We start from the raw sequence: 18162 nt of genomic DNA on the forward strand, positions 1-18162 counted from the left end.
GACCAGGAAGTGTGTTACTGGCAGGATCACCAGGTGAAAAAAAAGCCTGAAAAAAGATAACTAATGCAGCTACCACATCTAAGGACTGGTAAGCAGCACAATATTACATTTTTTTGGGAGGGTTTAGATACATTTTTAAAGAAGGAATCTCACATGTATTACAGACTCCCACAATATCCTCTCCAACCACAGCCTAACTTTCACAGCCATGACCACCAATGCAGAGAGGATTAAAATTTTAAATTTTGCTGCCAATGACCACCAATTTGCAGCAGTGGGGTTATTGAATTTCACTACCAGTGACCACCAATATGGGGGGTTAATAGTACTGAAACCCGAGCTATCATTGCAGCCACTGACACCAAAGTTGGAGGATATTATTGCACCCAATGACACCAGTGTTGGGGCTATTATTGTGTCTCCTTACATCAATGGTGGGGATTATTATTGCTTCTACTGACACCAAATGCTGGGAGGTTATTATTGAATCCACTGACACCAATGGTGGGAGTTATTATTGCATCCACTGACACCAATGCTGGGGGGTTATTATTGCAATAACTGACACCAATGCTGGGAGTTATTATTGTGTTCACTGACACCAGTATTGGGGGTTGTTGTGTCCACTGATAACAATGTTAGGGGTAATTGTTGCAGTCACTGTACCAACGTTGGGGGTTATTGTTGGGTCCACTGATACCAATGTTGAGGGTTATTATTGGGTCCACGTATACCAATGTTGAGGGTTATTACTGCACTCGCTTACACCAAAGCTGAGAGTTATTGTGTCCACTGACAACAGTGCTGGGGGTTATTATTACATCCGCTGACATCAATATTAAGGGTTGTTATTGCACTCACTGACATCAACACTGGGTGTTATTATTGCATCCACATTCATTAATCATGAGGAGTTATTATTGTATATACTGATACCAATGTTGAGGATTATAATTGCACTCACTGACCCCAATATTGGGGGTTATTGTGTCCACCGACACCAATGATGGGAGATTATTATTGGGCCAACTGACACCAATGATGTGGGTTAATATTTTGTTCGCTGTCACCGATGTTTGGGGGTTTTGCTGCACTCAGTGATTCCAACTCTGGGGGTTATTACTGCCACTGACACCAATGATGGGGGGCTATTGTAACTTCACAGTACCAACATTTTTGGGCATTGAGATGCATTATAGACCATTATTGTGCTGCCCTATGGAAGTATAAGGATCACACTTGAGATACTTTATAATTTTCAAGTTGACCACTAATGGTCTAAGCCAGCATTTTCAACTAGGGTGCCCAGGCACCCTGCGGTGCCTTGAGGTTTCTTCAGGGTTGCCTTGGCAAAATGCCTAAAAATTGCCCAAAAATTGTATACAAGCCGGCGTGTGGATGAAGCCTGCCTTTTAGTTACACAAAGCCACAGGTTTTCATTTTGCACCATTACAACCTTCTGACTGCCAGCATCCTAACGTCCAATGGTGTCATCACTTGATATGGAGTATATCAGTTGCCTGCGTAGCATCCTTGTTTGACCCTACCTTGCCTGTTTCCATCAGCGTCGGGGTCACATTAGTGGAGTGATGGAGAAAAACCAAGAAACATTGGAATACTAATCAGTACCAGTTTTCAAAAGTATATTTGCTTTGGAAGAATAAACATTGGGTGTCCTACTTGTGTGGATGTTGCTGCATTATGTAAAACTATTAGAATAGTCTTTACATTTTAGAATTGGGTGCATCGAGACTGTGCATGATTTTTAAAGGGTTCTTTGACTGAAAAAAGGTTGAGAAACATTGGTCTAAGCGATGGAAGCCTAAGCAACCAGCAATCTGATAAAAATTGCTTGCCAATGTCAGGGGGCACTTAGTGATGGTACAATGATTCCACAAAACATTGTTCACTAAGAGGTACAAAGCTCTTGGCAGCAAACAGAAGAAAGATTCATTAGTTGTGTTAAAACTAGTAAAAAATAATAACGCATATAAAATATTATTAAATAAGGAGCACTTTTTTTTACAGCACATTTAGTTTTAAATTGTTTGAATGCAGCTGGCTTCATTGACATCCTTTTGAAAATGCTGATGCTCCATCATTGGTTTTAGTGGCAAGAATAGGGCCCCATCATTGGTATCCGTGGAAGGAATAGAGTCCCATCATTGGTATTAGTGGGAAGAATAGTGTCCCATTATTGGTATTAGAGGGAGGAAAAGTGCCCCATCATTGGTATTGGTGGGAAGAAAAGTGCCCCATCATTGGTATTAGTGGGAAGAATAGTGCCCCATCATTGGTATTAGTGGAAGGAATAGCCCCTCCCCTGCATTGGTATTAGTGGCAGGAATAGTGCCCCATCATTGGTATTAGTGGGAGGAATAGTGCCCCATCATTGGTATTAGTGGAAGGAATAGCCCCTCCCCTTCATTGGTATTAGTGAGAGGACTAGTGCCCCATCATTGGTATTAGTGGGAGGAATAATGCCACATTGTGCTATACGCCATAATCAGAGAGATTCTTTTGCAGAAAATTACAATATGGTAAATAACGATTGTTGTAGCTTAGCATATTGAGAATACTGTCTTACACTCGGGAAGACAGAACAGGTCAGATCTAGCAGAAGGGCGTCACGGGTGGCATTCTGACACACACCACATTCCCTTCACCACTCCTCATAGGTGGGAACTCCCCTTCAAAGTTATATGATAAAGGAATGTATTCAAGTTACCTGTGTCTTGCGATGGGCTGACACTGTAGCTGTCGCTTTCTTTGTCTACAGAGCCCGTGGCTCTGGGAGTGGGTAGTCTCCAATCTGTGGTCAGTGTGTGCGCGGATATGGTGGGATGCGGTCTGTTCAATGTCCACTGGCTGGCATATCTGTTCCGAGCTGCTGGGCCGGCCTTGGCGTTCTTTCTAGTGGTTGGATCTGTGAGAGGCCAAAAAATTTATGGTCATGAAAAAAATACACACTTTAACAAGATATAAAGAGAAACATGCAAGCAACAGGGTATACATGTAAGAGAGGAGAAAAGAAAACTAGAGAGAGGAAGAGAGTAAAAGAGAAAGAGAGAGAAACAAAGAGAAATAAGGACAGGGGGAGAGAGAAGGAAGCAAAGAGAGAGAGGGGAGGGAGGAAAGAGAGAGAGAAAGAAAAGGAGAGAGAAAAAGGAAGAGAAGAGAAGAAGAGAAGGAAAAAGACAGAAGGAAAGAGAGAGGGAGAGAGAGAGAGAGAGAAGGAAAGAGAGAGAAGGAAAGAGAAGGAAAAAAAAGAGAGAGAAAGAAGGAAGAAGAGAGAAAAAAAAGGAATGAAAGAGAAGAAAGAAATGGAGAAAGAATGACAAATAGAGAGATGGAGAGAGAGAAATAGAAAAAGAGAGAGGACAGAGAGAGAGAGAGAATGAAAGAGAGAGAGGGAGAGAGAGAGAGAGAGAGAGAGAGAAGGAAAGATTGAAAGAGGGAAAGGGAAAGTGAGAAGGAAGGAAAGAGAGAGAGAAGGAAAGCAAGAAAAAGAAAGAAAGTCAGAAGGAATGAGAGAGAGAGGAGAAAAGAAAGAAAAGGAAAGAAAGAGAAAAAATAGAGAGGGGAGAGAGAGAGAGAGAGAGAGATAGAGAGAGAGAGAACGAAAGAGGGAGAGAGGGAAATAAATAGGGGGGGAGAGAGAGAGGGAAAGAAAGAGGGGGAGAGAGAAAAAGAAAGAGAGGGGGAGAGAGAGAGAGTTGGGGGGAGGAGGAAGAAAGAGGGGGAGAGAGGGGAAGAAAGGAGGGGGGGAGAGAGAGAGGGAATAGGGAAAGAAAGAGGGGGGTAGAAAGAAAGAGAGAGGGAAAGAGGGGGGAGAGAGAAAGAAAGAGGGGGAGAGAGAAAAAAAGAAAGAGGGGGGAGAGAGAGAGAAAGAAAGAGGAGGGAGAGAGAGAGAAAGAGAGAGGGGGAGAAAGAGGGAGGAGAGGGGGGGGTAGAAAGAAAGAGAGAGGGAAAGGGGGGGAGAGAATGGGGAGGGGGAAGAGGCAGTGAGAGAGAGAGAAAAAGAGAGTGAGGGGGAAAGAAAGTGGAGGGAGAGGGAGAGAGAGAAACAAAGTGCGGGAGAAAGAAAAAGAGGGGGAGAGAGATGGGGAACGAAGGGGGGGGAGAGAGAAAGAAAGAGGGGGGAGACAAAAGAGAGAATGGGGAGAGAGGGGGGAGAAGGAGAGAGAGAGAGAGAGAGAGAGAGAGAGAGAGAGAAAGAAAAAATAAAGAAAGAAAGAAAGGGGGGGGGAAGAGAGGGGGAGGGGGGAGAGAGAGAGAAAGAAAGAGAGAGAGAGAGAGGGGGAAAGAAAGAGAGGGGGAGTGGAGAGAGACTGTACATAGTGCAGAGCGATGGGGACAGACAGAGAAATATGGGATGGATGGAGAGATAGCTATGCAGTTAGACATACTGGAGATGGATAGATTTGAGTCAAAGAGACAAACAGAAGAACAGATGAAAGATAGAGATGTGTGAGAGATATAAAATATAATGTGCACACATAGTACACACCGTTAGATAAATGTGTGCACGCCTATATACTTTAAATTATCATTGATCGAACAGAACACATCACAGCATGTGACAACCAAGATAGGACCAGTGATTTATGTGGTCATTTATGTCTTGGATCCGAAACTAAATAGACATAAGCAGCACCATAAATAATCCAGTGATGAATTAGGAGAGCAGTCCTACGGGCAGGTAGACGCAGACCCCGAGTGTCAGCTCTGATGGTTGTCTGCGCTTCCTCTGATCAGTTGGGATGTCGGCGGCGCTCCCTGCGTTCTATTGTCCTGTGACTGCGCTCCCTGAGAGTTCCCTGTAATTTGGAGATGTCACATCTGCAGAGATGAACGGTATTTTTAGCCTGGCTAGACTAAGCTGTTTCTAGAGACAAATAAAGTGGCTTTAACCTCTTATAGGCTGGCAGAAGGAGGACACTATTATTCTGCAATGTTTTTTCACACCCTGCTGTGTTATTTCTACCATTCTAAGCTGTATATATTGTTGGTTTGGAAAAAGCCAGAGGGGGCTGAAGCTCCTTCATTGAACATCCATCTAAACTATGAATTTATGTAACTTAATATTATGAATTTTATTATACCACTGAAATACATACAGTATCTCACAAAAGTAAGTACACCCCTCACATTTTTGTAAATATTTTATTCTATCTTTTCATGTGACAACACTAGGGAAATTAAACTTTGCTACAACAGCTTTTATAACAGTGTAAATTTGCTGTCCCCTCAAAATAACTCAACACACAGCCATTAATATCTAAACCACTGGCAACAGTGAGTGAGTACACCCCTAAGTGAAAATGTCCAAATTGGGCCCAATTAGCCATTTTCCCTCCCCGTGTCATGTGACTCGTTAGTGTTACAAAGTCTCAGGTGTGAATGGGGAGCAGGTGTGTTAAATTTGGTGTTATCGCTCTTGCTCTCTCATACTGGTCACTGAAAGTTCATCATGGCACCTCATGGCAAAGAACTCTCTGAGGGTCTGAAAAAAAAAAAGAATTGTTGCTCTACATAAAGATGGCCTAGGCTATAAGAAGATCGCCAAGATCCTGAAACTGAGCTGCAGCATGGTGGTCAAGACCATACAGCGGTTTAACAGGACAGGTTCCACTCAGAACAGGCCTTGCCATGGTCAACCAAAGAAGTTGAGTGCACGTGCTCAGCATCATATCCAGAGGTTGTCTTTGGAAAATAGACGTATGAGTGCTGCCAGCATTGCTTCAGAGGATGAAGGGGTGGGGGGGTCAGCTTGTCAGTGCTCAGACCATACGCCGCACACTGCATCAAATTGGTCTGCATGGCTGTCATCCCAGAAGGAAGCCTCTTCTAAAGATGATGCACAAGAAAGTCCACAAACAGACTGCTGAAGACAAACAGACTAAGGACACGGATTACTGGAACCATGGCCTGTGGTCTGATGAGACCAAGATAAACTTATTTGGTTCAGATGGTGTCAGGCATGTGTGGCAGCAACCAGGTGTGGAGTACAAAGACAAGTGTGTCTTGCCTACAGTCAAGCATGGTGGTGGGAGTGTCATGGTCTGGGGCTGCATGAGTGCTGCCGGCACTGGGGAGCTACAGTTCATTGAGGGAACCATGAATGCCAACATGTACTGTGACATACTAAAGCAGAGCATGATCCCCTCCCTTCGGAGACTGGGCTGCAGGGCAGTATTCCAACATGATAATGACCCCAAACACACCTCTAAGATGATCACTGCCTTGCTAAAGAATGGTATGGTAAAGGTGAAGGACTGGCCAAGCATGTCTCCGGACCTAAACCCTATTGAGCATCTGTGGGACATCCTCAAATGGAAGGTGGAGGAGCACAAGGTCTCTAACATTCACCAGCTCTGTGATGTCATCATGGAGGAGTGGAAGAGGACTCCAGTGGCAACCTGTGAAGCTCTGGTGAACTCAATGCCCAAGAGGGTTAAGGCAGTGCTGGAAAATAATGGTGGCCACACAAAATATTGACACTTTGGGCCCAATTTGGACATTTTCACTTAGGGATGTATTCACTGCATGTATTGTTGCCAGCGGTTCAGACATTAATGGCTGTGTGTTGAGTTATTTTGAGGGGACAGCAAATGTACACTGTTATACAAGCTGTACACTCACTACTTTATATTATAGCAAAGTGTCATTTCTTTAGTGTTGTCACATGAAAAGATATAATAAAATATTTACAACAATGTGAGGGGTGTACTCACTTTTGTGAGATACTGTATATGGGGCCTGTTAATGTGAAAAAGGATTTGAATATTTGTCCATTTAGTTCTGAGATATACACAGTCCTACCACACTGCATAGACAGGATGATGACCTGACTTTTCTGTATGGCAGATACGTAAAACTGTTTAGTCACCTCCCTGTCCCCAGCCTGTGATTGGACAGTGAAAGTGAAGGCATAACAGGACAGTGATGAGGTGTCCCCTCTGCCCACTCTGTTCTCTCCTCCTCTCAGAATGTTCTCGTCAATACAAATGCACTACGTCACACCTGATTGGCTCCTTGCACTGCTACTTCTACCCCCCATCTGAGTTTAGCTGTATAGAGGATTACAAGAAGCTGGTCAAAGTCAAATTCAGGTACTTACACTAGCTACATTTAAAAAATAAATGGTATAATGTTGTTAAGGGGCACAAACAGTAACTGCATTAATTACAGTTTTGTTGCATTTGCCAGAAGGTCAGTTTTTTCTGCAATCTGTAAAAAGAACACCCTCCACCCTGATACCTCATGCTTGAAGTCAGTTTTTAAACATCCCCTCTTTGAGAGCCACCAGCTGCCACGTTGCAGGCTCTCAATTACTATTTTTGCTGAAAGCTACGGTGCCCCCGATGACTGGGAACTGATCAGGGTGGTTCCCAATCATGTGATCGATATGTCAGCTTTGACATCATGATTACATGCATGCCGAAGGCTTTGTTGGAAAAAAGCCCTCACACCTTCAAGCAATGAGAATGCAGTCTATCTATTCACTAGCGACCAGTGACATCACTGAGAATGTAGCCTACCCATTCACTAAAAACCAGTGACATCACTGAGGATGTAGCCTATCCATTCACTAGAGACCAGTGACATCACTGAGAATTTAGCCTATCCATTCACTAGAGACCAGTTACATGACTGGGAATGTAGCCTATCCATTTACAAGAGACCAGTAATATGACTTGGAATGTAGCCTATCCATTCACTGGAGACCAGTAATATGACAGAATGCAGCCTATCCATTCACTAGAGACCAGTAATTTGACTGGGAATGCAGCCTATCGCTTCACATTAGACCAGTGACCTGGGAATGTAGTCTATCCATTCACCAAAGGCCAGTGGCATCACTGAGAATGCAGTTTATCCATTCATTAGAGATCAGTGACATCAATGGGAATGCAGCCTATCCATTTACACAAGACCAGTGACATCACTGAGAATGCAGCCTATTCATTCACTTTAGACCAGTGACATCAGCGAGAATGCAGCCTATCAATTCACTGGAAACTGGTGACATCACTGAAAATGTAGCCTATCCATTCACTAGAGACCAGTGACATCACTGAGAATGCAGTCTATCCATTTACTAAAGACCAGTGATATCACTACAGTAAAGCCTACCTATTTTCTAAAGGCCATTGATATCACTTAGTGTGGCCTACATATTACTAGAGGCCAGTGACTTCTATGTTAAAGGGTTAATTGTTTCCTCTCCTGAATCTTGCACTCTGCATATCTCCAGGGTAAAATTAAAAATGCAAACTTACAGTTTAATTTTGCAAATGATTTTTTTTTTTTTTTTTTTTTTTTTTAGCTGTTCAATCAATTAATCATACAGCTAAGAGCTTTTTCAAAATAACTCAATATATTATTAAAAGCAATTCCAGCTGATTAAGGAAATGCAAATAATTTACCAGGCTTGAAATTGGCAAATTAATTAATGGAGTCCTACTGTGCACAACTTCAGTATCAGGAAAGTGAGGCACTTGCAGGCCCGTGTCCATAGAGTACATGCACTGTGGTCTCTAGCCTGGATTTGCAGCTTCTTCCCCCACAGTCTAAAAGCGGTTCTGTCACATAAACTGAATACACAAGGAAAGGCCTTTATTACCCATGAAAGGATATGTCTAACAAAAAGTAATGCTTGAATTTTACGTGGAGGCTGACTTCCATCAGCTCTTTCCATCGTTTAGGGACTGCGGTGTCAAGATCTAAGAGTTCTTACTGTACGTTACAAAGCGTTCAACAGACTACATAAAATAGGGAATGTCTAGAACATTGCCTTTTCAGCTCCCTCTATTTAAACTTCTGTACAAAGAAGCTGCTCTCCAGTTTCATAATTCATGTATTTCAATTTAGGCAACCTGAAAAAAAAAATGTTCTTTTATCACGATTGTAATTTTCGAAAAATTGGACAGAGCCCAGGGGAAGCTTCTGTACTGAAATGTACCATTATATGACAGTCTGTTCAGTTCTATGCTCTGTACATAGAGTGAATGCTGTGAGAGCCTCCAATATCAGCCATGGATCCAAGGAAAATACCTTTCTGTTGTCTTCAGTCTCATAGTATATATCCTGGAGTGTGGGATCATCTAAGACAGGGGCCTCCAAACTATGGCCCTTGTAGTTATTCAGGAACTACAATTCCCATCATGTCTAGTCCTGTCTGTGAATGTCATAGTTTTACAATGCCTCATGGGACGTGTAGTTCTGCGACAGCTGGAGGGCTGTAGTTTGGAGATCCCTGATCTAAGGCACCACTGCCTATGACTGCTCACAATATCTGGAGTGAAATGTGTTGATGTCACTGCTGTGTTGCTCGCTGTTCTGCTTGCTGGAGAGGAAACCGTACCTGTAGACCTGTGGTGGAAGGATTTTCTTGCTTCTGCTTCATCCATGCAGAGGTTCTGTGCTTCCTCCAGCTCTCCTGCTGCTTCCTGAATACTCTCTCACCAGTCATCAAGGGGATAGCTCTGACAAGAGGAAGCAAACCCTGCTCCCCTACCCAAACCCTGCTAAGCCTAGATGGCTGCATCCACACACAGACATAGTGCAGCAAGGTAAGTCAATGATGGGGCAAAGATCAGATGCAGGAAGACCACAGGTAAGTTGAGCGACTGGTCCTTGTCTTTTTTTTTGGGGGGGGGGGGGGGGGTACATCTTTAACAGTTTAGATTCTCTTTACATTTAATTTATTTTATAATTCTGTATAACTACATATTATTATTAGTCACTGACATTATATCCGGAGGCTTAGGCACCTTCCACATGAACGCCCTCTGTCCTGTCTCAGTAGGGAATCCTAGACTGATCCACTGCCGAGTCTGATCAGCAGTGGTGGGACAAGGCCATCCAAAGCCCAGGGCAAACCTGACAAATTGCACCCCCCCTCCAAAAAAAAGAATATTGCTACTCTACGATATTACTTTTATAGCACAAACTCCCAAAATCTCCCCTTATAGCACAACTCCTCTTCTCCCATCCCTCTTCTTCCCAACACAAATCCCCCCAAATCACCACTCCTAGCACACCTCCCAAATTTGCCCTCCTAGAACAATTCTTACCCCCGCCCCTCCCCCCACAGACTCCCCTTCTCAACACAAATCCCCCTCCGCCCAGCCTCCTTGTGGTGTCCCCCATCTCACATGATACCACAGTGCCCAGGGAAGCCTCCCCTCCTGCCCACCCCTTGTCCCAGCCCTGCTGATCAGAACAGAAAAGGATGTCACATACAGCGATTAAAAGAAGTATTGAACACGTCATCATCTTTCTAGGTAAATATATTTCTAAAGGTCCTATTGGCATGACATTTTTCTCACATGTCGGTAACAACTCATGCAAGCTATACATACAAAGAAACCAAAACAAATAAATTCAGACATTAAGTTATGTGTAATAAAAGGGAATGACACAGGGAATAAGTATTGAACACGCTAACGGAAATTTAATACGTGGTACAAAATCCTTTGTTGGTAATGACAGCTTCAAGACTCCGCCTGTATGGAGAAACTAGTCCCATGCGTTGCTCAGGTGTGATTAGGGCCCATTCTTCCACACGGTCTTCAAATCTTGATGGTTTTGTGGGCCTCTTCAATGAACTCTGATCTTTAGTTCTTGCCATAGATTTTCAATTGGATTCAAGTCAGGTGATTGGCTGGGCCATTCTAGCAGCTTTATTTTCTTTCTTTGAAACTAATTGAGGGTTTCTTTGACTTTGTGTTTGGGATGATTGTCTTGCTGAAATGTCCACCCTCGTTCCAGCTTCATCATCCTGGTAGATGGCAGCAGATTTTTATCAAGAATGTCTTGGTACATTTCTCCATTCATTCTTCCTTCAAAGATATGAAGTTTGCCAGTACCGTATGCTGAAAAACAGCCCCACACCATGATGTTCCCACCTCCAAACTTCACCATTGCTATGGGGGTGTTTTTGGGGTGATGTACCATTTGAACTCCAAACATGGTGTGTATTACGGCTTCCAAAGAGTTACATTTTGGTCTCATCTGAACAGACTATATTCTCCCTGTATTTCACAGGCTTGTCTAAATGTTGTGCAGCAAACTTTAAACAAGCTTTAACTTTTTATTCAGCATTGAATTGCTTGGTGAGCATGCATACAGCCCATGGCGGTTGAGTGAATTACTTATTTTTTTCTTTGAAACAATTGTACCTGCTAATTCAAGATCTTTCTGAAGCTCTCCACAAGTGTTCCTTGGCTCTTGGACAACTCTTCTGATAATACTTTTCACTCCTCTGTCAGAAATCCTGCGAGGAGCACCTAGTCGTGGCCAGTTTATGGTGAAATTATGTTTTTTCCACATCCAGGTTATAGCCCCAACAGTGCTCACTGGTAAATTCAGAAGTTTAGAAATCCTTCTGTAACCAATGCTATCAGTATGTTTTGCAACAACAAAGTTGTGAAGGTCTTGAGAACGTTCTTTGCTTTTACCCATCATGAGATTTTTCTCATGTGACACCTTGATAATGAGACACTTTTTTTATAGGCCATAGGGACAGGGTTACTTTCTAATTACTGATAGATTTCAATTGGTGTCTTGGCTTTCCATGCCTTTTGCACCTCCCTTTCTTCACGCGTTCAATCATTTTTCCCTGTGTCATTCCATTTTATTACACATAACCTTATTTCTGTACGTATTTGTTTTAGTTTCTTTGTATGTATGGATTGCATGGGTTGTTACCGACATGTGGTGAAAATTTCATGATAATAGCACTTTTAGATTTAATTAGAAAAATGGTGACCGGTTCAATACTTATTTGCCATGCTGTATGATACATCCATGTCCACCCGATTTCCCTCCACCTTGTGATGGAAAAACAAACTGACTCCTCATGGCAGATGCTGGCAGCATCCCTGAATCTTCCGCTGTTTCTCCACTGCACAGTTGTAGGTGGCACCGAAAAGGGTGAGCCTCCTCACCAGGCTGGTTTGTGCGGTTAACCTGCTGTTCCAATACATCATTCTTCGCAAATTGGGACTTTGTGTGCTTACTGCCTACACCACCATGCTGCACCTACCCAAAAGCTTGACTGGGTAGATGTCTCCTATCACTTCCAATCTCAGAGATATAACAGGAAATGAGAGGAAACTTCTCCAAAGTTAGGGGGAATTTTGCTTTTGACAGCTGTCACTAGAACAAGTCTCCCCTTTGAGAGACTCCACTATACCTCTTCTGACAACGACTTGGACATTTTAGATTTGCCCTCATTGTTTCGGTTTTGGGGCTGATGGTCACTAGAACAAATAATGAATTTGACTCTCTCCAGCATGGTCATAACAGTAAAAAACTGGTATAGGTTCTAAACCCTTTATGACTATAGCCACAAATTAAAAAATCTGTTGGCCGGAGTTGCACTTTTAAAATTTGAGTAGGAGAGTAAAGGGAAGGAGGGAGATCCAGGATGTTTGTTGAAAGTAAACAGAACATTCCCATTGTACATGTTACTGGAGATGGCTTGAAGCAAGTGGGTGCTGTAGCAACTACCAGCTGGAAACCAAAATCAACACAAGTCAAAACATATATTGGCAGTACACCATGGATCTTCAACATAGCATGTAAAAATGTATTAAAACAATCACATCACAGCAGTAAATGCTGACTTTTCAGGACCCAATGTGATGCCTGATGAAGGGGTCTGCATGGATCTGAAGCATTGCAATTTACTGCTGTGATGTGTTTCCTGTAATAAATTGTTGGACGTTATATTAAAGGTCCATGATGTGCCAGTGATAGGTTTTGGCGTTAGTTGAAAATAAATACAAGTACATTTTTCAAAATTACATTAAAAGCGATTGTAAAGTCTTAATGTTTTTCACCTTAATGAATTCTAAGCATGAAGGCAGTGGTGGCTGCTCATGCAGGGCGCAGTGCCCCTAATCCATGCGCCCAACCCCTAATCTACATGCAGGGAGCCGGACACATTGATTCCAATTTTTTTTTGGGAGGTTTTTTTTCAAAGCACATGATCTGAGGCTCTAATTGGCTTAAAAAAGGGTGGGATTGGGGCGCAGAGCACTGTGCTTGGAGTTGTCACCCAGTTGTGTGACATTAGTAAATTAATATTCGCTAATGTCTCCATGTTTCTCCTCCCAGCCAATCAGGAAGAGTGTCCCGCGACACGATTGGCCAGTAATCCCAAAACCAGATTGGCAGCGAGTCCCAAGTCCTGATTGGCCAGAAGGAGAAGCAACCACCAGGACTCAGGAGGAGACGCAGGCCGGAAAGACGCTGAAGCCAAGACCTGGATGGGGTAAGTGCGGGGCTGGTGGGGGGCCTGGTGGGCAACGGGCGAGAGATGCAGCGATCAAGCGATGAGGGGGTGTAAACAGTGATCTAGCGAATGAGTGCAGGGGGGTGGGGGGTGGCTGGCTGGGGGGGTGTGGCTGGGGCCGCCCCCAAGAAAATTGATCACTAGTCGCCACCTCAATCAAGGTGAAAAACCTTATTTGCTGCAGCTTCCCCCAGGCCCCCCTCTTTTTCTTACCTGAGCCTGATCCAATCCAGCGATGTGCATGAGCCCAGTGGCTCCAGCCTCTGTCTCTCTCCTTATTGGAAATTCTATGTATTGAGGTGAAAAGCCTTCTTTGCTGCAACTGCCCCCAGACCCCCCCCCCCTTTTGTTTTCTTACCTGAGACCATTTCGAACTGGTGATGCGCACAAGCCCAGCAGCTCCAGCTAATGTCTCTCTCCTCATTGGACAGATTGATAACAGCAGGAGCCATTGGTTCCCACTGCTGTCACTCAAATCCAGTGACACGGGAGCGGGGCTGAGACCCGCTGTCTGTGTCAGTGGACACAGCAGCAGGACTCGGGAGTGAGCCCGCACGGGTTCACCCATGTTAAGCAGCTTTCCATGGGGGCACCCGATGAAGAGGAGAAACCAGGAGCACCGGAGGGGCACACCAGAAGAGGAGGATTGGGGCTGCTCTGTGCAAAACCCTTGCACGGAGCAGGTAAGTATAACATGTTTGTTATTTTTATTGGAAAAAAAAAAACCTTTACAAACCCTTTAAAAATAAAGAACATATATACTATTGAGTATACCGTGCATCCCTGAAGACGTTGATACGAAACGTACGTCGGAGCATCACCTTGGTCACGTGATCTCATTTACGGTATCCTTGGCTTTCGCGATCATCTGGTGGAACACACGCCGACCACGGATGTGGTTTGTGGCTTATACGCATAGCACCACTACTGCCAAGCAAGCAGCCCCAGTGCTGGGTGGGCACCAACAAATGTAAGGGGCCATTTGGTTGTTTTATCTTGTTTTTAAACTATTTTTAATAAACTGTATTACGCTATGGAAGCAACTATTGTTTTTCTATATCCCATGCTTAACCATCCGGGGAGGAGTTGTTTTTCCCATCTGCATATGTGAACAGGCACAATCCTGTACAAGCTTTTACGACTGTCTTTTTAACTAAAGAAGTCATTTGCATCTGGTAAGCAGATCTTTTACCTAGCACTGTGGGGGTGACGTTTCCTCTTCATGGTGAAGGAATTTCTACTATCCACATATATCCACAGATTTCATATGTACTCAGAAGACCTCAGTGTCCACATTTCTATTGTGGTTAAAGAGGAAGTAAACCCATCAGGGTTTGATTCCCTGCAAAGGTAAAGCATAATGGACTACTGTGCATCGCATAGTAGTCCATTATGTGTCACTTACCTGACACAGGAGCCAGCGAAGTCACCGCTGTCCCCTTGTGTACGGAGCCTCCATCTTCTCGGTGGGTCTCGCTGCTCCGGCGCTGTCATTCGACGGAGCCGCGATGACGTCACTCCCACACATGCGCACGGGAGCCGACACTCGCGGCATATCGCCGTTAACAGCGGTGCGCTGTAGACAGCGGTGCCTGTCTTTTGGAAAATATCTCCTAAACCGTGTAGGTTTAGGAGATATTTCTTGGACCTACAGGTAAGCCTTAATCTAGGCTTACCTGTAGGTTAAAGTGGTTTGTAAGGGTTTACAACCACTTCAATACTATTGGGACTTTTTTTCACCAGTGTGAATGATCACTATTGTTGCACATTTTATTGCATTTCAATCAAGCACCATTATTTTTTGAGTTTCACTTGTTGGGATCATATTTTTTTTTTTTATATTTTATTATTTCTATATTCTTTGGTATGTGTAATTGATAACACTTATCTATTGTTATCCACTATTGGTAGTATCACTACTATACACACTAGCGCCCTCTATCTATTATCATACTATTGAGTTAAAGAGGAAACATATTTGATCTTAGAACGATAAGTTCCTTTTAAGTTGATGGATTCTTTAAAATTAATAAAAACATAGAATAAAAAAAAAAAAAACTTTGAAACAACGTTCTTAAATGTACACTCACTTGTTCCAGGGCGAGCATCAGAAACATCCACCAAGGGCCCCGTAGCCTGCGAGACAGACTGGTAATGCACCGTGTGAGTCACAGTTAATGACTTCTGTTTTGATGACTCGCCAAAGTCGGCATCAGTCAATAGCACCGTCGATCTGTCATCTGGAAGGCAGAGAAGATTTAACATTAGACGAAGATATAAGGGGCTTAAAACCTTAATGCTGGCATAACAGAAAGGTGACTGATTTAAAGCTGTGCTCCTTCATTAATTAAGAGGAGCATTTAACGCACAGCCTCTTGCAGTTCTGCCATATTAGATGCATTTAAGAATGCCAGAATTAATTGCTTGAACATAAATCTTAAGTATAGGAACGGGTGTGATATATGATGTTTAAGTGATGGCATGGACATACCAGCCAGTATGCTTATCACAGCTAAATGGACCACTATGTAGGCCCTTCAGGAGAGAGAGAGAAAAAAAACACATTTAAAGCATTTATAATGATTACTTCCTACCTAAAAAGGAGAATTGTGCAGTGTGTTAGTTGCATCAACATGAGAGAAAGTATTTTGCTTATCATCTAATAAAGATAAAGCACCATATTCCTTGAAAGATCATTTAGAAATTTAAAGATGTATTTGGGATTTTTAAGGTGCAAAATTATAACAAAATCGTTTATAAAAAGGTAGAAATGTATTAGAAAATTTAAAACAGACATACAAAGTGTAAGCATTGATATTACAGTACTAACATAAGTGCTGACTGATTTCATCTCTACATGTTTCAGTGACTGTTGATTGTCCCATCTTTCTAAAATTTCTTTCTACTTCTAGTGCTCACTGTGCCTGATATCAATAAATTCTCCTGAAGAAGCCAATTAACAAGGCGAAACATGTAGAGATGAAATCAGTCAGCAGTTATATTAGTACTGTAAGCCCTTGTACACACGGTCGGACATTTCGACGGAAGGTGTCCGATCGGACCATGTTGTCGGATAATCCGACTGTGTGTGGTCTCCATCGGACTGTTTCTGTCGGAGTATCCGACGGACCAAGTTTTCCAACTTGTCTATAAAATTTTCCGACAACATGATCCGATTGGACATAGTCCGATCATGTGTAGAGAATTCCGATCGGACAAAGTGCCACGCATGCTCAGATCAAATTCCTAGACCAAAGCTATTGGCTACTAGGCTGAACGTAGTCCCGTCGTAACAAAATAACGTCATCACGTTCTGAACGATTGGATTTTCCGACAACTTTGTCCGACCGTGTGTATGCAACAGTTTCGGACAAAATCCGTCGGAAAAAATGCGACGGATTCGGTTGTCGGAATGTCTGACCGTGTGTACAAGGCCTAATATCAATGCTTACCCTTTTTATGTTTGTTTTTAATGTTCTAATAAATTTCTACCTTTTATAAATGATTTTGGTATAATTTTGCACCTTAAAAATCCCAAATACATCTTCAAAAAAAAAGCTGCCTCGACATGTTTTTCTCTATTTGCAGAATTTGTCATTTAATAAACATGGGGAAATGTGCATTTATTGCACAGTTGTGCTAGAATTATTCACACTTGTGGTAATGTCTGCTCTATATGTGGTGTGTTGCATTGCCATTTGTTATAAATACCACACTAATGCATTGTACAGAAGAGGGCATCATTTGTGTGTTTTTGCCTAATGCAGAGTGTTAGCAACCCATTCTTTATCAATGGACTGCCACAAAGAAAGCAACATGTCTGCCATGCAGTGGGCCTACCCCCCCCCCCCCCCCATACCCCAAACCAGCCACACACCCCCACACTGCAAGGGCTAAATGCTTGTTTAGGTTGAGTGAATGGGGCCGCACCACAACCGCACTGCAATTCAGAACCAGCATGGTGGAATGGCATTTTGAAGGATGCCTTCTGAAAAACATTCTACCGCAAGCCACTTTGAGGAGGAACGGCTATGGTATTCGCTTGTGTGAATGAGCCCTTACTTACCCAATACTCCGTTCTCAAAGGCTCCTCTGCTTTTTAAGACCAATCCTACAGCCTCTTCCCCCCATGCTCCAGCAGTTGGATGCTCTCTGGTGTCATCAATACTGATGGAGGATCTACTCTCATCACTTTATTAGGTACAGTGGTGTGAAAAAGTGTTTGCCCCCCCCTTCCTCATTTCCTGTTCCTTTGCATGTTTGTCACACTTAAGTGTTTCGGAACATCAAACCAATTTAAACAATAGTCAAGGACAACACAAGTAAACACAAAATGCAATTTGTAAATGAAGGTGTTTATTATTAAAGGTGAAAAAAAATCCAAACCATCATGGCCCTGTGTGAAAAAGTGATTGCCCCCTAAACCTAATACCGTATATACTCGAGTATAGGCCGACCCGAATATAAGCCGAGGCCCCCAATTTACCCCCAAAAAAACTGGCAAACTTATTGACTCGTGTATAAGCCGAGGGTAAGACATGCCTGTCCATCCCTGTGTGTGTGTCCGTCCATCCCTGTGTGTCCGTCCATCCCTGTGTGTCCGTCCATCCCTGTGTGTCCGTCCATCCATCCCTGTGTGTGTGTGTCTCCATCCATCCATCCATCCCTCCCTGTGTGTGTGTGTATCCATCCGTGTGTGTGTGTGTGTGTGTGTGTGTGTGTGTGTGTGTGTGTGTGTGTGTGTGTGTGTGTGTGTGTGTGTGTGTCCAGCCTACCTGTGTCCCGAGCCTTTGTCCCGAGCCTCCGTCCCGTGCCGAGCCTCCTTGCCTCCGTGCCTCGCCGCCGTGCCTTGC

The 18162-nt window shown here is 43.4% G+C and overlaps 1 protein-coding gene across 4 annotated transcripts in view; it reads right to left on the minus strand.

Annotated features, from left to right (window-relative positions):
• The window catches only part of DSCAM (DS cell adhesion molecule), a 730792-nt gene that overhangs the window by 46622 nt on the left and 666008 nt on the right, over window positions 1-18162 (minus strand). For all 4 annotated transcript variants that reach the window (XM_077479889.1, XM_077479887.1, XM_077479888.1 and 1 more), the window contains 2 exons: window positions 15400-15549; window positions 2729-2926 (listed from right to left, as the gene is read on the minus strand). In XM_077479889.1, coding sequence (XP_077336015.1) covers window positions 2729-2926; window positions 15400-15549 — 348 coding nt within the window. The remainder of the gene's footprint in view (window positions 1-2728; window positions 2927-15399; window positions 15550-18162) is intronic.

The sequence above is a fragment of the Lithobates pipiens genome, unplaced genomic scaffold (genome assembly GCF_037356315.1).
Source record: "Lithobates pipiens isolate NorthernLeopardFrog02 unplaced genomic scaffold, aLitPip1_a1.2 Scaffold_16, whole genome shotgun sequence".
Classification (NCBI taxonomy): domain Eukaryota; kingdom Metazoa; phylum Chordata; class Amphibia; order Anura; family Ranidae; genus Lithobates; species Lithobates pipiens.